Raw genomic sequence first — 25,175 nt, forward strand, 5'->3', positions numbered from 1 at the left:
CTGGGTTTTCCTTCTGACCCTTTCCCCCTCTGGGCCTCAGTCTTCCCATCTGTAGAGTAGACCTTTAGACTGGTACAGCTGATCCACAGACCTCTTTGAGAATCAGATGACAGATAAACAAACCGTCCTTAGAAAAATGCACACAAAAACTTTCAAACAACCTTCTGGGCTTCAAGGACAGTGAAACCCCCCAGCTTCCAAGTCAGGAACCCCCAGGCTGGGTCACCACTAAAAGCCCTCCCAGTTCAGGTGTTCTCACGGGCTCTGGCCTCCTGCTTTTCAGTCCAGTGCTGTTTCCGGGGATCTAGCCTCTACCCCTGGCCTCGTCAGTGCCCCGGGCAGGGCTGAGCTCCCCCCCACCTGCCCCCGCCAGGTGGTGGCTGTGGTAATGGACATTTTCACCGACATGGAGCTTCTGTGTGACCTCATGGAGGCCTCGGGCTGGCGTGGTGTCCCCGTCTACCTGCTTCTGGCCGAGGAACACCTGAGGCACTTCCTGGAGATGTGCTACAAGATGGACCTCAACGGAGGGCACCTACGGGTCAGCAAGGGACGGGAGCAGGAACTGGGGTGTGGAGTCAGGGAGGGCAGGAGAGTCAGTCGGGTGGTTCGTGAGCATTGGGGGTCAATAGGAGTGGGAGGCCGGGCTCTCCTATAGGTATTTTGGGTCAGAGACCCCAGGGGATTTAGACATGGCTTGAGCCCCATCCCCTAAAGGCGATTCCCAACCTCCCTCCCTCCTTGGCCCAGAACATGCGTGTGCGGAGCACGTGTGGGGACACATACTGCAGCAAGGCAGGCCGCCGCTTCACAGGGCAGGCCCTGGAGAAGTTCGCCATCATTGACGGTGAGCAGGTGGTGGCAGGCAGCTACAGGTGAGCAAGTGGATGGCGGGGAGGGTGCCTGGGGTTAGCCACCGGCTTGCGAGGGCGCCTGGGACCTGGCAGCTTTGAACTTTCCTTCCTTCATCCATCCCTTCCACTATGAACTGAGCAGCCGCCATGTGGCAGGCATGGTGCAGGGCCCAGGGGCCAGCGTGGGGAGCAAGACAGCCCTGGGCTGGGCCCTGGAGGAGCTCACTCTGTGGAAGGATTACTTTAATGCCCTTGGCATAGAAAATAACTCTTGCACCTCGGAATTGGAGGGACTTCAGGGAACCTGGCCCTTGGTCCATTTTACAGATGGGGAAGTTGGGGCTGAGATGCGAAACCACGTGCCGAAGTCCACTAAGCTGAGCTAGGGCTAGAACGGACTCCAGAGTCAGAGCTCTGCCCCCTCACTTGGGCCCTCGGGGTGGTGGTGGTTTTGTCTTGCTCCTCTGTTTGTGACTCCTGCCTGGCCCCAAGGTCCTGCACTTTGCCTCCTGACCCTGACCCTCTGCCCCCAGCTTCACCTGGCTTTGCAGCCAGGCCCACACGAGCATGGTGCTGCAGCTGAGGGGCCGCATCGTGGAAGACTTTGACCGGGAGTTCCGCTGTCTTTATGCCGAGTCCCGGCCCGTGGAGGGCTTCTGCGGAGGTGAAGATCCCCTGTCTCCCAGGGCACCGTGCCCTCCCCCAGTGGCCCGGGCCTTCGGGCCCGGCATCCCCAGCACCACATCCTTGTCGCACTCCAGCACCAGCCTCAGCAGCATCAAGTGCTCACCTCGCATGGGTCACTCCTCCTACCCAGCTCTGCCAAGAGGCGGCGGCTGCAGTGACATGGCTCTGGGATCCTCCTCCCCGGGCCCTGCCCGCTGTGAGGCCGATGGCCAGCCCTCCCTGCAATGCCAGCTGTTAGACCCTAACCACGGCCCCCTGCTTGGGCCCTACAGGGCCAACCTGAGCAAGCTGGGGGCGTCCCCCTGGTCCCAGTCCTCCCCTGCCCTCAACCCCAATAGCACCAGCCCTGTGACCCTGGCAGGGGGGTCACCTCTGCTTGCTCACCCTCGCCCCCTCCTCTCCTTTCCCCGGGGTATCTCAGCTCTGTCCCGGCTCCCAGAGAATGGGGTCACAGGAAGCCAGGAGCCTAGCCCCCCACGAGGCCCCTGGATACCTGGCACAGCCCTGGAGGCAGCAGAGGAGAATAAGGTGTCTCTGAGTCAGAGCCATGGCCAGCTGGATCTCCTCGTCCCCTTCCCCAGGGCACGAGAAGCAGGGGACCCTGATTCTGGGGTGACCCCCAATTCAGGCTCCCTTCGGCCTAGTGAGCAGGCCCCAGAGGACAGGAGGTTGGCCTCAAATCAGAGATACAACCAGCTGGATCTCCTGCCCCAGGCCCAGGATGCCAGGGGTCCCCCTGAGTCAGGTTCCCCCAGGCCTGGCAATCGGACCCCAGAGGACAAGAGGCTGTCCCCAAACCACAGCCACGGCCAACTGGGCCTCCAGGTACAGTCCCCCAAGGCTGGGGGCTCCAGAGTGCCCCCTGAAGTCAACTCCTTGGCCAGGCCTGGCAAGCAGGGTCCAGATGAACAATGGCGGACCCTGGGCCACAGCCAGCTGGACCTCATCATCAAGTATCATCAATTACAGGGCACCAGGCAGGGACCTGAGCCTGGCCTCCCCGGGGGCCCCACAGGTGGCCAGCGCAATGGCAGTAGCAATGGCCTGTCTGGGGATGAGAAATGGCTGACCCTGGGCCACAGCAAACTGGACCTCATTATTCAGTACAACAAGTCCAAGTCCAAGCTGCTCCGAAGCCGCTTTCAGTTGTAGTCCTGCTCCCAGAAAGGACATGTCCGTCCTCCATCCACTCTAGATTGGCTCAGGTCCCAGACTCCGGGGTGGAAGCTCGAGCAGGGGCCTTATGGGGAGGAGAGGGAGGCTAGAGGCCCAGGTTAGACATTCCTTGGGCTTGGGATTCTTGCTCACACACGTACATGCACACACATGGGGAAATGGAACCCACAGTTACTGGGCACCTGCCGTTTGTCACTGTGCTGAGCTCTTCTCACCAGTTACTTCTCATCCTTCATCCTCACAATACCCTACGAGATAGAGCTCTAGTAGGTGTACAGTTCTAGGATCATAGATATTATCTTCCCTATAATATAAATTTAGAAGCTGGGACCCAGCGAGTTTGATGACTTGCTTGGAATCAGGTCCGAGTAAGTGACAGGGGCTTAAATCTGTGTCTCTGACTCTTAATTTCTTAAGATCGTGTTTTTGCACAGACAGGACACACAATATCAACAGTTCCCATGTCCCCACGTGCACAAAATCCACATAATAACAGAGATGCTCCAAATGCCTGCACAATATACACGGCACACTGACAGGGTTCACACCCACAAACTACACCCACAGATGCAGTCCATGTGATAAACCAAAACACTCAGGATTCTAGTTATGGGTACTCAATAAGTGTCATTTGGGTAAATGAATGGTTACATTTGGTGCACACCGTAGACCCCTTAGGATCCACAGACCATAAATATGCACATAACCACACACACACACACACACACACACACACACAGAGGCATGCATGCACCAACCAGTATCTTTTTGTACCTAAGCTGTGCACCCAGTCCTGTGCTGGACATGCCATAGGGTTGAGAAATGAATCAGACTCAGTCCCTGGGAGACAAGGATTCAATGCATAAACGACTGGTGTATCTAATTAAAGGCTAACCAGTGAAAGAAGGTGGTAGAGAATGAAGGCCAGCAAGTGGTGGTGATGATGGAGTGGTGAGAAAAGTTTCTTAGAGGAGGCAGCCTTTGAGCCAAGCCTTGAAGGGTGGGAAGGACTTGGATAGATGGAGGCGAGGGGTAAGATAGACCATGGAGAGGACTGAATGAGTGGGTCTGAGATGAATCTGGGAGGATGGAGAGGACGTGGATACACACACACACACACACACACACACACACACACCAGCCTCATTTTGCTGAGTGTCCCTAGAATTATAGGCTCTGTCAGATGTAGGTCCTTTTCCTGAGCTTGCGACCTGCCTGGGACAGTATATGTGATACAAATCAATAAAAGCAGACATGATATGACCCAGCAGGAGCCTGGTGTATCCTGAAGAAGGCAGAGTTATGAAACTGCAGGTTGGGGACAGGGGAAGGGCACAATTCAGGCCAACTATGGAGAGGTCCTTGGAGGAGAGTGGACGGCTGCAGGAGGGCTGGGGGGTCGGGGAGAAAAGGGGCTCCAAGCTTCCCTCTGCCCTCGCTGAGAGTGACATTCTGCGAGACCCTGGGGCTTTTGTACAAAATGGGGGCCAAGTTCATCCGTCCACCAGAGCAGGTCTCTTGACTGCCACAATCTGCGGGCGGGGCGGGGTCGGGGGTGGGGGAGGGAGGCAGAAAGTGGCTGCCCATCAGCCCCTACACCCTTGCCCACTCAGGACCCTCCCTGACACCCGGCTTCGTCCATCATCTCCTCTCCAATACCTTCTTCAGCATGGTTTCCTTTCCTCCTCTGGCCGTGCCTCCCTCTCCAGCCTCTGTCGTGGTCTTACTTCTCCCTGATGGACACCTTCTCCGTGGGTGACTTCATCCACCCCAGGCTTCAGCTCCACATCTCAGCCCTTCAGTCTCCCCTGGGCTCCAGATCCCGCCTGGGCATCTGTCCCACACCTCACTCTGTCCCTCACCTCTCCCACACCTGCTCTTCCTCCTCGGGCTTTACTTCAAGGTATAACTCCGTCTGGGACTTCCCTGACGGTCCAGTGGTTAAGACTCGCTTCCAATGCAGGGGGCGTGGGTTCGACGTCTGGTGGGGGAACTAAGATATAACTCCATCATCAACCCATCTTCTGCGAGACATCCCTGGCTCCTCCATTCTGATGCCTCACATCCAACCAGCACAGGTCTGGGTCGATATTATCTACAAAGCTCCTGACTGAATGAATAAATGAATGAATGCGAGCTTGCTGGAGGCGGGGCCAGGCGGGGTAGAGACAGGACCACTTGCAGCCATAGAGTGCTCCCAGAGGCTGGCGCTAGAGTGGTCGCATGCGTGGCAGCGTGCGTCGCGTTCTCTCGGAAGTCTCCCAGGGAGGAGGCGGAAACGGAAACCTACCGAGGGCCGAGGAGGCCTCTTGCGCGTGCGGAGGTTTCATTTACGTGGTGAGCGGTTGTGGCGGGACACCGGCAGGCTCAGCTCCGGGCGCCCTGGGTCGTGAGGGGTGGGGGCCGAAGGATTCGGGGCTGTCGTGTCTGGAGGGGCTAGGTGGGCGGGCCCCGAGGGCTGGGGGCCGAGAGGGGCGGGGTCGCGGCGAGGCCTGAGGCGCGGAGGCCGCGGGACCCGGACCCGGACCGGGACCCGGACCCGGACCCAGACCCAGACCCAGGGTCGAAGCCAGAGCACCCTGTCCCGGGAGAGGATCCGCCGGCCCTGAGCTTCCTGTCCCGCAACCCCTAGGCCTCATGGCGGTCCGAGCGTCGTTCGAGAACAACTGTGAGATCGGCTGCTTTGCTAAACTTACCAACACCTACTGCCTGGTGGCCATCGGAGGGTCGGAGAACTTCTACAGGTGCGGCGGGAGCCCGGGGCCCGTAGGCAGTGTGTGGGTGGGTGGCTGGGAGGGGTACTTGGGAGTCTGGGGCTCGGGCAGAGGGAGGGCTCAGGCCCCCCAGCCCCGTGACCACCGAGTCCTTGTCCCTACAGTGTGTTCGAGGGTGAGCTTGCTGATACCATCCCTGTGGTGCACGCCTCCATCGCCGGCTGCCGCATCATCGGGCGCATGTGTGTGGGTAAGCTAGCTGGAAGTCGCCGAGGGAGGAAATGGAGCCTCCCAGCGCCTTTAATTATACCCCTAGAAGGGACCCCGGGTGACCCAGGGATTCCTAGGCTTTCATCCATTATTTCCAGGGACTACAGAATCTCTCAGGCCTGTGCTGGACCCTAAGTGTCAACAGATCAGGGACAACCTCTGGCAAAGGCTTCTGGATCATTGTAATCACAAATAACATTAAGGGCTTTCACTTTTACCCTTGTTTCAGTCCTTGTTCACGAAGACCCTGGGAGGTCGGAATTATTGGCCTAATTTGACTGATGAGGAAGCTGAGACTCAAAGAACCCAAGTGACTCGCCCAGTTCCACACCTGGTGTGAGGGAAGATTGGATTGTCATCTCTCCCCGGCCACTGACTCTGGGCAAATTGTTTCCACTTTCTGAGCATCTGTTTCTGCCTCTAAAAAATGACAAGCTGGGCTTCCCTGGTGGCGCAGTGGTTGAGAGTCTGCCTGCCGATGCAGGGGACATGGGCCCTGGTCCGGGAAGATCCCACATGCTGTGGAGCAGCTGGGCCCGTGAGCCATGGCCACTGAGCCTGCGTGCCCAGAGCCTGTGCTCCGCAACGGGAGAGGCCACAACAGTGAGAGGCCTGTGTATCGCCAAAAAAAAAAAAAAAAAATGACAAGCTAAGATTCTGGGGTGTACTGTTCAGTTACCCATTTCAATCTTCAGTTCCCTTTACCACGTACCCCTATATCTCTCAGCACGGTTGACTCTGGCCATTTGTCCTTTCTTTGAGCTGGATCTGTCTGCCTTTACTGCCTCCCCTTCTTTCTAGTTTTGCTCAAATAGGAGTTTGTTCCTTTATTTTTAATCATAAGCCTGATGATCTTGGACTCTGAGTATTTTCTTATCCAGGCAGAACATTCTTATCCCTAACCATGACCTTTGGACTTGAAGCTAGTTCTTATGTAACAAGGGAGATCTTAACCTGACCTTTGGTGGGTTTTTTTTTTTTAATGATGGGAGAAACTTATAGTTGAGAAGTTCAGAGTTGTGACCTTGCAGAGTCAGGCAGAGGTTTAGTCATTGTTGTCATAATTGTGGTTCATTCATGTTGCCGTATACTGTGTTTTGTGTAGGTATACCACGGTGTATTCATTCATTCTGTTGATAGTGGGTATTTGGGTAGTTTTCAGTTTGGTCTGTTATGAGTATTGCTGCTATGTTTCTTAGTGAACAAATGTATGTATTTCTATTGGATATATAATACCTAGGAGAGGAATGGCTGGGTATTCAATGTAGTACATGATGCCACATAATTATCTGAAGTGGTTGCCCAGTTTATACTCCTATTGGTTGCTCCATATATCTTTGCCAACACTTGGTATTGACATTCTTTTAAAAAATTTAGCCATTCTGGTAGGTGTGGAGTATTACTTCAGTTTCTTAAAATACAACTAATGCCCAAGAGCACTTCCTGTTAGTCCTGGTTCTTCCTGGCTGATGATGGCGAATTGGGCAGGATGTGTTGGGACAAACTCCTAGACCATCTCTGGCCTGCCCAGTGGGACTCCTGGTCCCCCGGGTGTTGTATGGATCAGTGGTTTGGAGGACTGGGGTCTGCGTCTAAAGCTTTGCTGGGGAAGCTAATTGGGCTGGATTGTATCCCCAGCCCCCAGGGCTCAGCAGGCATCTTGTGTATTCATGGTTCATCCTTGTCCCACCTTCCCTAATTTGGGTCTCCCCAGGGAACAGGCATGGTCTCCTGGTGCCCAGCAACGCCACCGACCAGGAGCTGCAACACATTCGCAACTGCCTCCCAGACTCAGTGCAGATCCGGCGGGTGGAGGAGCGGCTCTCGGCCCTGGGCAATGTCACCACCTGCAATGACTACGTGGCCTTAGTCCACCCAGACCTGGACAGGGTGAGGCGGCCCAGGAGTCACAGGATATTAGCCGAGTCAGCGGTTAGCCACCATTCTTGCCCATCAGACAGGAATTAGGGGTATCTCTTGTGGTTTCTCTTTATACCTGGGCTCCTGCAGTTCAGACATTGGTTGGAATAGTGAATAGAGGCCTTCCATGGTGTGATCAGTGTCAGAAAGAAGCTAGGGAGTGTATTAGTCCTTCAGAATCAGGGAGATTGACCCATCTGGTCTTGAAGCCAGGGCTAGGAGAGAAGATTGACAGGTGAACTCTTGCCTGTGGGTTAGAGGAAAGGAGGGTCATGTGGAGACAAGCCTCTGGCTCTTCAGGGCATGCATGGATATTAGGGGCTCCATAGCTGGTCTAGACTCTGCTCCAAGCTGTATTCCCTCCTTTTTCTGGGTGAAGCTTCCATATGCAGCTACATAGCAGAGGAATGAGCTTAGGGAGTCATGCCCTGGGTGGGTCTGGGTGTGGAGGCCCTGGGTTCTTTGATCTGCTTGTTCTGGGCGCTGAGCACAGTACCTTTGGCTGACAGGAAACAGAAGAAATCCTGGCTGATGTGCTAAAGGTGGAAGTCTTCAGACAGACAGTAGCTGACCAGGTGCTGGTAGGAAGCTACTGTGTCTTCAGCAATCAGGGAGGGCTGGTGCATCCCAAGACTTCAATTGAAGACCAGGATGAGCTGTCCTCTCTCCTTCAGGTCCCCCTTGTGGTAAGCAGTCTTATTCTCTGAGCTCTGTCTCCTGCTGGAGCAGATCCCTTTGCCCGCTATTCAGGAATCTAGATTATTACCTGTCACAGTTTGGGTTTGGGCTGAGGGTCAGGGAGAAGGGTTTGGGGAGAGTCCTCATGACTTTGGCTGTTGGTGCCATGATCCACACTGAGCCGTCCCTTGGCAGGCGGGCACTGTGAACCGAGGCAGCGAGGTGATCGCCGCTGGGATGGTAGTGAACGACTGGTGTGCCTTCTGTGGCCTGGACACAACCAGCACAGAGCTGTCAGTGGTGGAGAGTGTTTTCAAGCTGAATGAAGCCCAGCCTAGCACCATTGCTACCAGCATGCGGGATTCCCTCATTGACAGGTATCTGGGCCTCTCTTCTTTGGAGGGGACGGGAGGGGAGAGGAGGGAGATGCCACCTGTAATGGGAGCCACACTGTATTCATACTGGTAGGTTCTCCTTGCGTGTGAGGCCACATCTGCACACTGCTGAGCAAGCACAGGGTACAGTCCACAAGCATTTCCTGAGTATCTGCCCACTGCCGTCTTTGAAGACGCTGGCTCAGTATATCTCTTCTGTAGTCTGTCTTTTATTTTATCACTGACCACATTCTTTTGCAGTTTGTATTTGCCTGTGTGTCAGTGTCCCCAGCCAGTAGCCTGAGACAGGAAAGAGCTTTTTAATTGAAGGAAGGAGGGAAGGCTGCTTTTAGGAACTGAGGAGACCTAGGTGCCTAAGGCACTCGGGGGTGTGGGGAATGCATCAGAATCACCGTCATCTGGACTTTGTGGGTTTAAAACAAGAGTGGGTTCTTGGGCCCTAACCCTGGAAGGTTCTGGGGTGTTAGGCTCTAGAATCTCTTCCTTTGGAAGAGCAGCAGGTGCTGGATATTTAGTGCCTCCCCGCCCCCCCATTTAGGATCCTTCTCAAGGCACGCCATACCCAGCTAGCACAGGAGTCTTTATGAGCATAGAAACCCCAAAGTAGAGCAAGTGTCCAGTAGCAGACTCCCTACTTAGCAGGGGCAGAATTTCCCTTCATTTTCCCTCCTTCATTCATTCAATTGCTTGATGTTCATTGAACCCTATGGACAAGACCCCATGTGGGATAGTCAGGCAGCTTAGTGCTACATCCTGCCTCTGAGAGGGACTTAGATTGTAGCAGGGGAGAGAAGATGTAGTGGCCATATATAAGTTAGCTACCTTCAAAGAAGTGAAAGGTGCCTTTTGTGGTTTTGGAAGCTCCTGTGATACACTTTCTGGAGTCCAGGAAGGTTTGGGGGAGGACAGATTATTTAGTCTGGGCTTCAGGGAAATGAGTAGGTAATTGAAAATGCAAAGATAGGGTGGGGAAGCACTTCAGACAGAACCAGGGATGGGGAAGTGTGGAAGGTGTGAAGGGGAAAGGTTTTATTCCCAGTGTTGAGGACTCTGAATGCCCATGTCAGGAAGTTTTGACTGTAGGTGTTTTGACCTTTGGTTTATGTTCGGATACTTGTTAACGTAGTTTCTTGCCATCACCCCTCAGATACTGATTCCCTCAGTTTGGAGTGGGACCCAACCATGTGTGGTTGTTTTAATAATCTTTCCTGGGTGATTCTGATGAGGGCAGTTTGGAGACCACACTGACAAACTCTGCTGTCAGCACTGGAGAGCAGTTGAAAGGTCTGAATAGGAAAGTGGTACCAGTGGTTTTGTTATTTGTTCAACAACTTTTTTTGGAGCCCCTACTATGTGCCAGACAGTAGTGATGGGGTGATGAATAGAATATACCCTTCCTCCCCTTTTGGAGCATTGAACCTCATAAAGAAAACAGTACTTCCACAATTAACCATTTAATTAAAGAACAAAACAAAAAAAACTTCTTGGCAACCTAAGAACAGAAAGAAATTTCTGTAACCTGATAATTGTTACCTACTAAACTACAGCGAATGTTGTATTTAATGGTGAAACTTCAGAAACTGCCAGGCAGAACTGCCTGCAGTCAGCAGCCCTGGTCAGCATTGCAGTTAAGATAAAGAAACGGGTGTTGGAAAAGAAGAGACAAAACTCATTGGCCCCCTTTGGTTTTGAACCTGTTGAGTTTGAGGTGCCCATGAGACCTCACAGGGAAGGTGTCAGGTGGGGGATTAGAAATATGTACTTCAACTCCCCCAGAGTTCTTTCATTTCTTCTACTTAAGATTTTATGAGGAAAAGCCAATCCTAGGAAAACTAAGATAGAATCCAACTTTTTTAGTACTTTAAAGAGAGAAATAAAAACTTCAGATAACAAAAGAAAAACAAACAAGAAATATGTACTTAAGGGAATTTCCCTGGTGGTCCAGTGGTTAGGTCTTGGTGCTTTCACTGCCAAGGGCCTGTGTTCAGTCCCTGTTCGGGGAGCTAAGATCCCACAGGCCGTGAGGGGCAGCTGTAAAAAAGAAATACATACTTCATGTTTATAATCATGCACATGATTATCACCTCCAGGAAGAATGTTCTGGCCGCAGCCCTGCCACTAGAGGATTTGGGGCCTGGACGTGTCCCTTACCCTCTCTGAGCCACCTTGTTCCCTTGTCTAATGTCTGTTGGGCTTGACCTATGAGGCTCTGATTTATGATCAGTAACGATTTGAATAAGTTATTGAGTTCACCCACCTGAGTGGAGGAGTTACTTTTAGTTTTTAAGCACAGACTGGATTTGTGACTTGTGGGAGCAGTGGAATCTGGAAGGGCCTCTGTGTTTGGCTCTTCGGGGCTGAGCTGGAACAGAGGTCCTGGGGTAAGGGTGGAGGCAAGCACCTTGAGAATGGAGGTGCTCTGTGAAGCACCTACTGACAATGCTCCTTCTCTCTCTAGCCTCACCTGAGTCACCTTCCATACTCTTCATGGGCTCCTGGCTCTGGACTTCGGCTCCGTCACCACGCCCCACCCAGTCTGTCCTGGATGCTGGCAGGGCCGTGGCAGAGAGCTCACCTGGACTCAGTGGCTGGACGCCCAGCCCTTCTTCACCTGTGCCCATCTCCTGAATCTATAGTTACTGCAAAAATCTGCCACATCATGCTGGCCGGCAGGTCCTATGGCTTCTGGCTGAGAGCTCTGTTGTCTGTGCCAACCCATTAAAGGGCAGCTTCTTCCAGCCATTCTGAATGTGTTATTTGGGGACCTCAGCCCCCCACCATTGTTCCAGGGGGGAGGTGGGGTAGGATGCACACACACCCCTTAGTTCTACAGTCTCCCACTCCTCTCCCCCCATCACCAGATAGGTGGTTTCATCCCAGGACAAGAGGAAGCAGCACTCTCCACTGTGCTTCTCCCATGTTCCACACAACTTCAGCCTCATACTCCTGGCTTCAAAGATGAGTCTGTTTCAACCCTCTCCTAGGCCAGTGTGAGGATCCTGAAGGGCTCTGGGGCACCTGGCTATGGGGCAGTCTTGTCCTCTTTCACCCAGGGTGGATGGAGGTTTGCTGGCCTGGCTGCTAGGTGCCCAGGACCGCCTCAGACCAGTCTCGGTAGGCCGTTTCCTTTAGGGCCTTGGGTGGGTGCGGAGCCGGGCTGGAGAGGCGAGGGTAGCTGGGGCGGCTCCCTGCGTCTCCGAGCTGCTCGCGGGGCGGGGCCCCGGGGCTTCGGGCGGGTGTGGCCGGTTGCTGGTGGGTGGGTCGGGTTTGCTGGGCCCCGCCCCTGTGCCCTGAAACCCTCCTCGCTGGCGGTCAGAGGGCGGGGTTCGTGCGCCGTGGCGTCACAACGCCAGTCCTTCCAGACGGTGCTGCGCAGGCGAGCCGAAAGTGGAGGCCGGCCCTGGGATTCTCCTGACCGGCGGCTCGGGCGGTGCGAGGGGAGGGTCGGGCCCGGCCGGGGCGGGGGTGGCGTGCGGCCCGTCCCGTACCTGACGGGCCTCTCGTCCTGCAGAACATGGGAGCTCAGCTGAGCGGTGGCCAGGGCGCCGCGCAGCCGGTGCAGCCCGCGCAGCCCCAGCCCCAGCCCCAGCCCCAGCCCCAGCCCCAACCTCAGACCCAGCCCCAACCCCAGCCCGCGGCGCCCGAGGGCCCTGGGCGGCCCTGGCCAGAGCCAGGCCCCTGGGGGCCGCTGGACGACGTGCGCTTCCTTATCGTCTGCACCTCCTGGTACTGACTCGTCGCCCTCCGCACTTACCGCCCGCTGCCTCCAGTCATCCTGTACGCCTCTCCTGCTCGGGTCCTTGTCGTCTCTCCTCACCTTCCGCCACCCCGGAGATGCGCGGAGAGTCGGGGAGCTCGCTGGGGACTGGAAGGAAGCCTCCTCCGCAGCCTCGCCTTGGGACACCGTCTTGCCTCTGGCCCCTCCCGCTACCCCAGATTCGTTGGCTTCTCAGCCTGCACCCAGACCAGCTCAGACCTTCGTGTTCATCCCCACCCCACAGTTTATCCAGCCGTCTGGGTGCTGGGGCAGCCTTTCCTGTCACTGGCTTCCAGAACCAGGCCAGGGCTCTTGGTAAGAAGACCCCAAGGCTGCTGACCTAATCTCACCTCATTTTTCCCTGTTGCCAAGAACTGGGCTCTTGCTTTTGTCCTTGGTCATGGCACCATGTGCCTTGGCTTCAGAAAAGACCTTGCCACAGTGAACCTGCCCATACCTCTCCTGGGAGGGGTTGCTCCGCCATCCTGGGTGCCACCCTGGCATTATCTGGCTGTTTTCCTGAGACCCCAGTAACAGAGGGCCTCCAGGGCCAGCCTTTTGGGGAGAGGGGGCATCTGATTTTGGGGCTGGCAGATGAGATGCATGGGGCACCTCCCAGACACCGCAAAGCACCCTGTCTCCCAGAAGCTTCTTAAGGCCACCCAGAACCTGATCCTTGTTCCCACATCCCAGGGAAATGACACACTCTGTATTTTTGTTTTATTTAGAAATGATTTAAAAAACATTATACAAAGGCTGATCAGTTTAAAATGTGACTGACACTGAAATGCTGTGATGTTCCCCAGACTGAGGGGAAGCTGGGCTCTGGGGCCCCCAGTGCTTTGCCCCTCTGTCTGCCCTGTCCTGGGATGATGGACAAATGGATGACCACAAGGCAGGAGAATCCATGATTGGAAGCCTCCAGGCTGAGCCCTTTCTGGGCCTGGCCCTGCATCCCTCACATCTGCAGCCTGGGCTGCCTGCCTCCATCTCCTGCTCTTTCTCAGCTGACCTCGGTAGTACCAGGAGCCAGTGGGGAGCCTGGGGGGTCTAGAGCTTTCAAGAAGTGAGAGCACCAACCTGAGGAGTGGAGAGGGACCCGGAAGGGGAGAAGGGAGGCCGAGAAAAGATGGATAAAAGAGACACTTCTGATCTCATCTTGGACCCTAGAGGGGTCTAGCAAGCCCACTGGATGGCCTGGGCAAGTAACAGCCTCTCTGTGCTTCATTTGAGGGCACAGTGAGAGTTATCCTTGGCCTCCCAGGGACTGCATGAGTTACATGTGAGCGGACAGGGGTGAGCTAATAAAGTGCTTTGCAAAGTATAAAACACTGTACAAACCTATGAATCACTAATATCTCTGCAGTTGTTCCCCACCCGCCCCAGGGAGCCCGCCCTTGGCCAAAATGAGAAAAAACAGGATGATGACAGGGAACACAGTGGACCCATATAGGTGTCTCAGGGATGAGAGATTTTGCTCAAGACAGCTCCCAGAGTCCCTGTCTGCTACAGGTTAAGCAGACTCAAAGCCCAGAGGCCACGGGGTGGGGGCAAGGCCCATGCAGGCTTAGAGGCCCTGCCAGCACCCTGGAGACTGACACCTCTGCTTGGATTTGGCAGGGAGCCAGTGGACATAGTTGAACCCATTGGTTTTGCCTCCAGCGGCTCCGTAGTGACAAGCAGGGCTGCCTCTTACTGGGTTGGAGTGAGGCAAGCCGAGCCCTAGGAATTCCTGCCAGAGACAGTGAGGGGCGGGCCCCTAGGCTTGGGGTTGTTACCAGTTGTGGCTGCCCTTTTCCGAAGAGCAATGCAGGGTGATGGGCCCAGAGAGCTGGGTTAGCAGGGGCCAAGCTCATGGTATAAACACTGCTTCTGGGCTGAGAGATTGAATTGGTCTCAGGGTAGCTAGGGGTGTGGGCTCTGAGCACTTCAGAAGGCTGCCCTGGGCCCCTTAACCCAAGGCCGTGAGAATGTTGGCCCAGAGCTATTTCCGTCTCACCTCACTAGTCAGGCTGAGTCCTCAGGCCATAAGCGACAGGCTGGAGCAGGGCCAGGGACTTGGGGGATGGGGAGAGGAACGGGAGAGTGGAGGACAGCTACAAACTCAGATCAGCCTCCGAGATGGGGTCAGCTCCTGCTCCAGCCCTTTAGCCTCATTAGCAGGGCCCAGCTCCTGGCGTGTCTGGGCACTAGAGCGGCCTTAACAGCACCTTGGTCCTTATCGCTGGGGGGAAGGGCTGGCCTCATCACCAAGACAGTCACCTCTAATTCACCTAAAGCCTCAAGCAGCCTTTGCAGAATGGGACTTCAAACAATAGTGACAGGACATTGAAATATTCACGACATGACAGCTGGGTCCTTGTCAGACCCAGCTGGGCCACAGCCCTGCCTGCAGCATGTGACCCTAAATCCTGGGTCTCAGAGGAGACCCTGACGTGTGGAGCAGGCTTCCTGAGGGATCTGCTGTTGCCAGCAGAGGAAACCCAGGCTTGTTGCCCACTGTGTCGGCAGCAGGGGTCCTGTAGCCTTGGAGGACGGTGGGGTAGGGGTGGGGGGACATCTGACCAGCAGGTGTTGGCAATGGGGGACCAGGACTGGTGGCATCCCCCAGATGGGGCTGAGAGCGCTAGCGCTGGCTTCCCACAGAAGGTGCTGGGTCCAGCCAGGTACAGATGGCGCTGTGGTGCCTTGTGGACGCTACAGGGCACAGTGACCACGGGCCTCCTCCTGGCATGGTCCCTGCCTCCTGATGGGGCCTGGCCTATTCCCTTGAGTAGGGAGCAGTTTACCCAGGACAGAAGGCTGGCAGCTGGGTGCCAGACACCCACCCTGGGGCACAGCTGCCATCACTCCCTGCCCCATGCTCAGCCTAGGCCAATGCACCACCACTTCAGCTACATGACCCCTGGCCTAGGGCCATGGTGGCCCCGGTGGGCAGTGGCCAGAGCTGCCCCTCAGACCCCGGTGAGGAAGGGCCTGGCTGGCCAGACCGAGTGGACAGAGAGGGCTCTGGGCTGCTCACACCCACTCCTGGACTGGCCGCTTATAGTAGGTGACAGGCTGAGGGCCTGCCTTGTTCTTGAACTGGAAGATGGTGTAGACCAGCACCAGGATGCAGAGGGACAGGATGCAGGGGATGACCACGGCCACTGCATTCACAGAGCCTGGCACGTCGTTGATGGTCACCATGATGTCCACGTCGTCCTGGGGCAGCCGCCGCTCCTTGCGCCTCTCCACCTCCTTCTGGTTGCAGCCCATCCAGTCACGCAGGATGTTGCGCGGGTAGCCCGGCTCCACGCTTAGTTTCTGGTTGTCGAATTTCCAGTAGTCCCGGCCCTTGTAGAAGTAGGTGTAATCTGCAGAAACACGGCCCATCATCACCATCCCAGACACTTCCCTGCACCTGTTCTGCACCAGCGTGAGAGGGCCCAGGGTGCTGTAGCAGCGCGGAGGAGGGGCGCCTCTCCCACCTGGGAGGAGCCCAAGAGGAGCTCTGAAAGGCGGGTGGGCACGTGACGTGGTGGGGGTGTGTTGGAACTCTTGGAGGTAGGCGTGCGGTGCCTTGCACACCCTGCAGGTGGTGTGGCTGGTCGTGGAGGACGACCTGCCCAGCTGCAGAGAGGCACCTGGGACCTGGAGCAGCCACCCTGTCATCTCAAAGGTGCTGGGAAGCCACTGAGGGGCTGGAAGTAGCATTGGTAAGCTCATTTTGTGCTTCCCAGACAGGACTCTTCTCAGCCCTGGGTCTCAGCTCTGCCATCCTGTGCCCATAGCCTCGCCCTTCCCCCATGTGAGTCAGATCAAGCCCCCAACTTAAGGCTTGGATGGCACTGTCTCCGTAGCTCTAGGGCTGAGCCAGCTCCTGCCTGAGCCAAGGGAGGCAGGGAGCAAGATTTCTCCTGTTGATGGAGGGCACCACCTCTTCGCAGTTATCATGGACTTTTTTTTGCTTGGCACACGTGACTGTGCAACACAGATTGCAGGGTCGCTGGGACCCTGCTGGGGGAGGGGCTGGAAGGAAAAGAGGCAGCAGGGCTTGGCAACCACCGCAAGGCTCCCTGCAGCAGCCTTATCGCCCCGCCAGTCCACAGACGCAGAGCAACTCACACTCTCCTATTGGCCGGCTCCCCACCTTGGCTGGGGTTTTCATTGGCTGAAGTTCTTGATGTCACCTGTCTCTGAGGCTCCCCAGAAAGTGAGACCATGTGTGTAAAGCATCAGGTACACAGGAGAGACACCAAATAGCAGCTCTGCCCCTGTGGCTGCTGGCTTTCTTACCGGTGACGTCTCCTTGGAGAGCCCTTCCTGATGACCCTCTCTCACATGGCCCTCTCCCTAGATGCTCCCTGGCAAATGCTTTCCCTTATTGCATTTGTTGCCACTTTGTTTTTTGCCTCTGGACTGGGAGCCAGGGATGCAAGGCAAGTCTTGTTCTAAGCTCCATCCTCAGCCCTCCCACACGACCTGGCTCTCAGCAATTATTGTGGAGTAAATGAATGACACCTGTCATTCCATAAAAACTAAAACACCCCAACAAGATAATAATGATGATAACAGCTAAAACTTAGTAAGCAGTGGAGGTGGGATATGAAACCAGCCAGGCTGGCTCCAGGGTCTGTGCTTTTGACCAGATGAGCAGAGATGGATTCAACAAATATCCATGGATAGCCACTCTGCACCTGGCAAGTCCCAGCCCCTCTTCTTGAGAAGCTTCTAGTCTGGAGCAGGGAGAGGCTGTGAGTCAGCCTGGCCTCCAGGAGGAGCTTAGGAAATGTCTCATAATTAGAAAATGCTTCTCTCTTATCTTTAAGCCCTGTGAAAAAGCACCTTTGAACCACCACATCCATCATTTCAGATCTGATACCTTGAGGGACTCCTAGAGTACACCTGAGGACCACTGTTTGAGAAATGCTATCTGAGGGAATGAAGTCAGTCTATGAAAACATCTCAATTGCGAATGATCCCTACAGATGAGAAATTGTGACTTGGCTGCTGGTAAGAGAGGATTAATTTACTGTGTAAACATGGGTCGATATGAGGCAGTTGTCTTTACCACCAGGCGGTGTTTCTCAAACCTGGATACCTTGAGAGTATGCCCGTGGGCCCCGGTGAGACCCACGTAAAATCAGATTCCCCCTCACAAAACCCGGCCGGTTTCTTACGTACATCCTTCCTTGCTGATGAAGGCCCCTTGGGGAGCCTGGGGGATGCCCTTCCACACGGTGATGGGCTTGGGATAGCCAGGGTCCGTGGCCCGCCGCTCCTCGCTGTAGCGCCAGTACCGCTCGCCTTTAAAAAAGTAGGTCTTGCCCACAGGTTCCCAGCGCAGAGCTGTGTCAATGCCTTCTCGGGGCAGACAGCTGCCCAGCTCCCCCAGGCTGTGGGGGTACCCAGGCTCCACCGTCACCTCCTTAAACACCCAGTACTTGTCACCTGTGGCCAAGAGGAACCCAGGATTAGCCTTCCTCGGTCATTCATCCTGGAGATTGTGGATAGAGCCACTTGCCCATCATCCACTGGGACCGAAGTCATTCATGGAGCCAGTGTCAGGGGGAGATGGCCCTGGTCCTGCTTGATCCCTGTGGCGGAGGAGGCTGAGGCCCCTTGGCCCAGGCAGAGCTTAGGGGGCAAGAAGCCAGAATCCAGTCTCAGATCCTGGGCGCCCCGCCCTCTTTTCCTTTCGAGTGACTTGCTCCTTCTTCCTTTCCGGGTGACCTCAGCCTCTCTCGGCTTCACACACACACTAGTACTCCCCCAACCTTCTACCAGTGACACCCAACTCTGAGGCTGCCGCTCTCCCAGTGGACCTGGGCACCAGGCCCAGGACTCTGATTGCCCGCGGTCCTCTGGGCATTTCCAGGTCGGCTTCCGGAGTTCCTCCTCTCCACCCCAGGGGCTCCCTCCCTCACCACCTGTCTGCCGCCCAGGGTCCCCAAGAAGGCGGCATCACCCTCTCTTTCCTTCTCCTCTCAGCACTTAGCCTCTCACAAGGCCTTGTCAGCCTCCTAGCCTCACTGCTCCTCCCTGGAACAGGCCTTACAGACATCGCTCTCCTCAACTCCAGCAGCCGTCTCAGAAACGGCCTCCTGCCTCTGCCTGGATTGCCGCCTGCCCTCTGGCTCTCTGCTGCTCAGAAACAAACAGTGAACTTCCAGCATTGCCCTGATGGATTAAGACCACAGTCGGCTGGGCAGCCAGGGCTCCTCAGGACTCTCCCCTAAACTACCTTTCCAGGCCACTTCTCACAGCTCTCTGGTGGGGCTCCATGGCTGTCTGGTGGGTCTTCTAAAAAGCCCTTTGAACTACTCCTTTGCCCATGCTGTTCCTTCCCCTTGGAATGCTTTTCTCACTCCTCACTACCTGAATCTTACTCTTCTGAGGCCTGGCCCAAGTCAAGATAATCGAAGTGAAACAACCTAGCACAGGGTGGGCCTGCCTTACAGCTAGTTCCCCCTCCTCCCCTGGCCTCTGCAGCCTGCGTGACCTCCCCCCTCCAGGCTCTTACAGAACTCACAGGGTGGCCTTCCATGGAGCACTGGATGGTCTTCAGTTGTCTGCACCTCCCTCTACTTTGTGGGGGTGAGGCTTGTCACCCCACCAACTTCGGCACATACAGACCGTCAACAATCACTCCCTGACTTAATTTCCCTGCCTGCAGGGATCTGTCCTGTCAGATGGCAGTGTTTCTGTTAGGGCTAGAAGGACCCTTGCAGCTCATCTGCCTCCCACCCTGCCTCTTCCAGTTTACAGGTGGAAAAGGGGTTCCCGAGAAGGGCAGGAAAGCGTGCCAGGTCCTTCTGCACAGGCCACGTTACCTTTGAAGAAGACAAATCTTCCATCAGCCCTTTCATAGGCTGCGTCTATGCGGGCGGGCAGGCCTTTCCAGAACTGCTCGATCTGCATGGGGTAGCCCTCCTGTACCCGGTTATTGCGCAGGCGCCAGAACCAGCGATCCTGGGGGTTAAGGCAAGGAAAGAAAGAGGCATAGCCTTTGAACCCAGTGATCTCAGCCCTGGGGCTCAGGCCCCAACAACACAACACGTTCCCCTGGGCCCAGCCTTGCAACCCTCCCTGAAGTCTGCTTCTATCTTTCAAAGCCCAAAGAGGAAGATAAAATGCCCATCAACTCTCTTCACATAAGGCTCCTGATGGCTCTTGCTGCCCAAGGGGCCATGAGACAGAGCCAGCAGACAGGCCTGGTGGGCAGAGGAGGCGTCGGGGGGAGCTGGAAGGGATGGTGCAGGGCCCGGGATGACCACATGAGGGCAGCAGAGAGTCACTGACGTCAGCGGGGCCCCTCCCCAGGCTGGTGGGAAGCAGGGGTTGGTCACTGAGCCCGGGCAGAGTGCCCTCCTCACGGCTGGCTCCAGCCAGCAGGGTAAGGTCTGTGGGAAGCAAGCCATGGAAATTCCCCCAAGCCCCGGGTGTGAATTCAGTTTCCTCCTCTTACAGTTGCATGACCTGGGGCTCAGTACGTAAAGAGCCTCACCTGCAAAGGCGGGTAATAGTGGGGGTCAGATGAGAGATTATAGGTGAAGTGCCTAGAACAGTACAGGGCACATAGTCAAGGTTAAGTAAATGGCAGCTCAATAGGCCAAGAATGTGAAAAAAGCCCTCCTCCTCAAATTGGTGCCTGGTCCCACTGCAGCCCTGGTTGGTAGGCAGTCTGGTCGAGGCCTGTAACCTACTAGGACCCCGGTTTTCTTATGTGTGAATGGGAATGATAAAACCCAGACTCGCTTAGGAACCGTTCAGTTGGAGGATCCAAGGGTGCAGAAGAATGAACATGATACATAAAAATGGTACAGGGGCTTCCCTGGTGGCACAGTGGTTAAGAATCCGCCTGCCAATGCAGGGAACACGGGTTCAAGCCCTGGTCCGGGAAGATTCCACATGCCGCGGAGCAACTAAGCCTGTGCACCACAACTACTGAGCCTACACACTAGAGCCCGTGAGCCACAACTACTGAGCACACGTGCCACAACTACTGAAGCCCATGTGCCTAGAGCCCATGCTCTGCAACGAGAAGCCACCACAATGAGCAGCCCATGCACCGCAATGAAGAGTAGCCCCCGCTCACCACAACTAGAGAAAGCCAGGGCACATAGTCAAGGTTAAGTAAATGGCAGCTCAATAGGCCAAGAATGTGAAAAAAGCCCTCCTCCTCAAATTGGTGCCTGGTCCCACTGCAGCCCTGGTTGGTAGGCAGTCTGGTCGAGGCCTGTAACCTACTAGGACCCCGGTTTTCTTATGTGTGAATGGGAATGATAAAACCCAGACTCGCTTAGGAACCGTTCAGTTGGAGGATCCAAGGGTGCAGAAGAATGAACATGATACATAAAAATGGTACAGGGGCTTCCCTGGTGGCACAGTGGTTAAGAATCCGCCTGCCAATGCAGGGAACACGGGTTCAAGCCCTGGTCCGGGAAGATTCCACATGCCGCGGAGCAACTAAGCCTGTGCACCACAACTACTGAGCCTACACACTAGAGCCCACGAGCCACAACTACTGAGCCTGCATGCCACAACTAGTGAAGCCCACGCGCCTAGAGCCCATGCTCTGCAACAGGAGAAGCCACTACAATGAGAAGCCCGCGCATCACAACGAAGAGTAGCCCCCGCTCACCGCAACTAGAGAAAGCTTGTGCGCAGTAACGAAGACCCAACGCAGCCAAAAAATAAAGGTACAAAAGCTAGAAAAGTTTTTTTTTTTAAGGTGTTTTACGAAGCACTTTCACATCCAGTTTTTTAAACCTTATTTTGACTTTCACAACTCCTGTTAAGTAGATCTGAGATACACAGAGTCTTAGGGAAGGCCAAGTGACTCTCCTTGAGCCACGCAGTGAGAGCAGGACTGGGGCTGACCCCTGTCGCCTGATTCTTGGTCAGAGCTCAAAGCTTGCTGGGGAGAATTCCACAAGGTGAGTGGGGCAGCTCTCCAAAACCAGCCAGTGTGACAGAGACATGCTGTCAGTGGAGGGCCTCTTGAGCTGGTGGCCGGGAGTGTGGTCAGCAGGCAGTTTTCAACTGTCAACCTCGCTGGGGATGGCCTAGCTCCAGAGAGCTCCCCCAAGGTCATGCCCCCCCTCACCCATTGACTGAATAAAGTTCCAGCCATTTGGGGCCCAATACGGGACAACTCTGATGGGCCATTCTAGCTCCGGAACTTGCTGTGGGCGTGGCCAGGTCTGCAGTGGGTCTAGTTGCTGCTTATCTTCTCCTGCCCCATCGTGCTTCCCTCCCCTCCTTCCCACAGATGTGGATCCCAGAGGTGCTCCCTAGTCAAAACCCTGCATCCCAAACACTGTCCCAGAGCCTGCTTCCCTGAGAACCCAACTGCAACACACTGAGCAGGCTGCCACCCTGCAGCCCATGGCTAGAGGGACAGGAACAGACCAGGGGACAAGATGTAGCCTGGCCAGCCTCCTGTCAGGCGCTCCTCTGAACCAGCCCTGGCAGGATCCGGAGACAGATGCAGCCACTGCTGTGCCAGCCCCTACTCCAAGCCAACGTCTTCACAGCCATGACTCCTTTGATCTGCACACACCCTTCATTAGAGAAATGACCCTCCCAGCCCTCAGATGGAGAAACTGAGGTCCAGACAAGGGAGGTGACTTGCTCAGAGTCACAGAGCGGAGGCCGGTCTCCAGCACTTTTCCCCCAGCACTTTTCCCCCAGGAAGGGGCAGGGTCGCCACTTCCCGCCTCCCTCTTGGAAACAAGTCCATTCACCCAGCAGCACCAGGAAGAGACCCCATGGCCTGACCGCTGGGCTAGCTCCCCTCCAGGCCCCACAGCAGGCCTAATCCCAGAGCAGCAGCTCTCTCCCGCCCCAGGTGGGGGAAGGAGTGGAAGGGGAGCCCCGAGGTCCTACCTTAAACACAAACATCTCGCCCCGGAAGAGGGCCACCGTGTTGAAGTTGCCGTCACAGATGTTGGGTTTGGCGCCTGGTATGGCTGGCCGGTCCCCCAGGGGTGGCCGAGGGGGCCTGGGCTGGCGCTCATGCTTCCTCTCAGATGGTGAGTGGATCCTGCGGACGGGGAGTGTGGGGAGGGGCCTTGTGGGCTCCAGGGGCTCCGCGGGGGGTCCTGGAGAGAGGGGCTGCATCTTAGAGAAGGGCCAGGCGTGCCCTGCCACCCGCTGCCACTGCCTCATCCTCACCCGGGCAGCTCTGAGACAAGCCTGTCACACTCCAGCCTCCTGTCCCCCCTCTCCCATTGTTAACTCCCCCAGTCTTTGAGAAAATCCATGAAAAGAGCCATTAAATGGGAACTCCCATCTTTCCACCCCCAAATCTGGTATCTTCTCTTTCTTCTCTCCTGTTACGAAAGAGGACATGCCCCTTCTTAGGCTCAGTGTCCCCTACCCTCTCTGTCTGCTCCCCCCGTTCTTTATCCTGCTCCAGTATGGCCTCTGCCTCGTCACCCACTGAAACTGCTGTCAAGATCACCAATGACCTCCATGTTGCCAAATCCAACATTACTTGACCCAAACTTTGATGTCCATATGAATCATTCAGGGATCTTGATAAAATGCAGATTGTGACTCAGAGGGTCTGGGGTGGGGCCTTAGATTCTGTGTTTCTTCAAGCTCTCAGGTGATGCCAGAGTTACTGGTCTGAGGCCCACACTTTGAGTAGCGAGATCATACAAACACTTTCCTAAAACACTCTTCTCTCTTTTCCAGAACCCTGCACTCTCTTGGTTTTCCTCCTACCTCGTGTACTGTTCCTTCTCAGCCTGCTTTGCTGGCAGCCTTTCCTCATCCACCCGGCTCTAAAGGTCGGCATGCCCCTGGGTCCTCTCCCCTCCCCTCCCCTCCCCTTCTCTGTCTGTCTGTCTGTCTCTGTCTGTCTCTGTCTTTCTCTCTATTTTGGTCCTAGGTCAGTGCTTCTCAACTTGGGCTGCATATTAGGATCACCTGTGGAACTTTTAACCGCCCCCCGCCCCGATGTTCAGAAGTCACCACAGACCAATTAAAACCAAATTTCTGGGGGTGAAGCCTGGGTATCAGTATTTTTTTAAATTGAAATCCCAAGGTGATTCCAATGCACTGCCAAGTTGAGAATCACTACCCGAAGTGATCTCTTCCAGGTTCATGGCTTTAAAGACCTCTGTTCAAGCCGTCCCATAGAACGTTCTGTGATGACATAAATGTTCTATATATCTGCACTGTCCAATAGAGAAGCCTCTAGCCACGTGTGGCTACTGAGCACTTGAAATGAGCGACTAGTTATTAGTGCGGCAGAAGAACTGAAATTTTAATTTTATTTAATTCTAATTAATATAAATTTAAATAGCCACATGTGGCTAGTGGCTACCGTATTGAACACCAAAGATCCCAATCAATATTCCAGCCCACATCTCTGAGCTACAGAGGTCAGTCTATTGCTCCACAGTTACAAACACCAGAAACCTCACCCCTGTGTCTAATCCATCAGCAAATAGGGTGCATTTTATTTTCAAAAGACCTCCTAGTCCCCACTACCTGTCCAGTCCTCTGCTGCCTCACCTGTGGACATCCTGCCCATCCTCCAGGCTTTGGGTGGGGCGATCTCCTCTGTGAGGTCCTCAAGGCCTCCAGAAGAGCCCTCCTCCCATACTCCACAGCCTGGGGGCTGTAGGGGCCGTGCCATGTGGACATGTGTTTGCCATAATAAACTGGACTTCCCATCTCCACCGACTTGACAAGAACAAGAACTTCCCACACTGGTGTGAACAGAGAAGGGTGGCATGGTAGCAGGCCCCTCAAATCTTATCAAGATATCAGCCTAGTTTGTCTTTTCTTGTTTAATAAAAAAGCTCTGGTAATAATACTTATCCTATTGTATCACCATTACTTGGGCAGATGGGTGAGTCTCTTGGCTAGAGGTGGGACCCCTTGAGAGGGAACCACAGGAGGTGAGAGGGAGGTGTGTGGAGGGGGGAGGCGGGTAGAGTAGGGGGAGTGGGAGGCTCTCTGTTCACTTTTGTCCCTCCCAGTTGCAGCTCAGACCCTCCCCTAGGCTTCCCAAATGTGCAGGGAAGGAGGGGGGTGGGGGAGGAGCCTTGCAGACAGCAGTCAGAGACACAGGTCCCCGGCCTCCCCCCAACCCTCCGCCCCGACAGGCAGGCAGTCATGGCCCAGCCCAAGGAAGGAACAGTGGCCCCTCTCCCCTGCCACACACCGTAGATCTTCTGGATGCCCTGGAGATCATCCTGAGGCAGCTTGAAGTTGTGTGTCTCCATGTACTGGTAGAAGGGTGCCATGATGGCGCTGGGGTCGTTGGAGTGCTCCAGTCCCAGCGCGTGGCCCAGCTCATGCACAGCCACCAGGAAGAGGTCATTCCCTGTGGAGGGGGAGATGGGGAGGTGCCCAGGGCACCCACTCAGGTGTCAGTCAGTCAGTCAGTCAATCCATTACTTCAGCAAACACCTAGCATAAGCTTTGCGCCAGGCCCTGTCCCGGACACTGGGACATACACACCCCTACCTTCCAGAACTCTCCATATAGTGGTGGATAGGGACAGAGAAACAAAATAAGTGAAATTAGTGTTCCAGGTGCTTCTACAGCTGTCTATAAGGGTTGAGTGAGGATTCCGAGGAGGGAGGAGTCATTTACTCTTGAAGGAAGGTGTTCAGGGAAAGCTTCATGAAGGTGAAGCTTAAGGTGAGTCTAGAAAGATAAGAAGTTAGCAGAATGGATTCAGTGGGAAGGAGAGGAAGAGGGGCGGAGGTGGCATTCC

General features: G+C 55.2%; 3 protein-coding genes across 3 annotated transcripts in view; 2 read left to right on the plus strand and 1 right to left on the minus strand.

Moving 5' to 3' along the window:
- The window catches only part of SACK1C (scaffolding CK1 anchoring protein C), a 12,396-nt gene extending 9,703 nt beyond the window's left edge, over positions 1–2,693 (plus strand). Inside the window, exons 3-5 of the mRNA XM_007447811.1 lie at positions 374–541; positions 751–875; positions 1,388–2,693. Of these exons, the coding sequence (XP_007447873.1) occupies positions 374–541; positions 751–875; positions 1,388–2,693 (1,599 nt within the window). The remainder of the gene's footprint in view (positions 1–373; positions 542–750; positions 876–1,387) is intronic.
- A 2,621-nt stretch (positions 2,694–5,314) lies between these two features.
- EIF6 (eukaryotic translation initiation factor 6) lies at positions 5,315–11,447 on the plus strand. Its single transcript, XM_007447781.1, has 6 exons — positions 5,315–5,461; positions 5,596–5,681; positions 7,416–7,591; positions 8,131–8,307; positions 8,495–8,676; positions 11,153–11,447. The coding sequence occupies exons 1-6, from the start codon at positions 5,355–5,357 to the stop codon at positions 11,160–11,162; spliced, it is 738 nt and encodes a 245-aa protein (XP_007447843.1). The 5' UTR covers positions 5,315–5,354; the 3' UTR covers positions 11,163–11,447.
- A 4,022-nt stretch (positions 11,448–15,469) lies between these two features.
- The window catches only part of MMP24 (matrix metallopeptidase 24), a 44,172-nt gene continuing 34,466 nt past the window's right edge, over positions 15,470–25,175 (minus strand). The window contains exons 6-10 of the mRNA XM_007447812.1: positions 24,618–24,779; positions 22,325–22,539; positions 19,267–19,405; positions 17,618–17,884; positions 15,470–15,807 (exon numbers count right to left, since the gene is read on the minus strand). Coding sequence (XP_007447874.1) covers positions 15,470–15,807; positions 17,618–17,884; positions 19,267–19,405; positions 22,325–22,539; positions 24,618–24,779 — 1,121 coding nt within the window. The remainder of the gene's footprint in view (positions 15,808–17,617; positions 17,885–19,266; positions 19,406–22,324; positions 22,540–24,617; positions 24,780–25,175) is intronic.

This window comes from Lipotes vexillifer, unplaced genomic scaffold (genome assembly GCF_000442215.2).
Source record: "Lipotes vexillifer unplaced genomic scaffold, Lipotes_vexillifer_v1.1 scaffold397, whole genome shotgun sequence".
In the NCBI taxonomy this organism is placed as follows: Eukaryota; Metazoa; Chordata; class Mammalia; order Artiodactyla; family Lipotidae; genus Lipotes; species Lipotes vexillifer.

What these genes read in the sequence shown, in the direction of transcription:
- EIF6 (XM_007447781.1), top strand. Translation starts at nt 5,355, where the DNA reads ATGGCGGTCCGAGCGTCGTTCGAGAACAACTGTGAGATCGGCTGCTTT. An exon ending in CATCGGGCGCATGTGTGTGG is followed by an intron (nt 5,682 to 7,415) that starts GTAAGCTAGCTG and finishes GGGTCTCCCCAG; the next exon opens with GGAACAGGCATGGTCTCCTG. An exon ending in TCCACCCAGACCTGGACAGG is followed by an intron (nt 7,592 to 8,130) that starts GTGAGGCGGCCC and finishes TTTGGCTGACAG; the next exon opens with GAAACAGAAGAAATCCTGGC.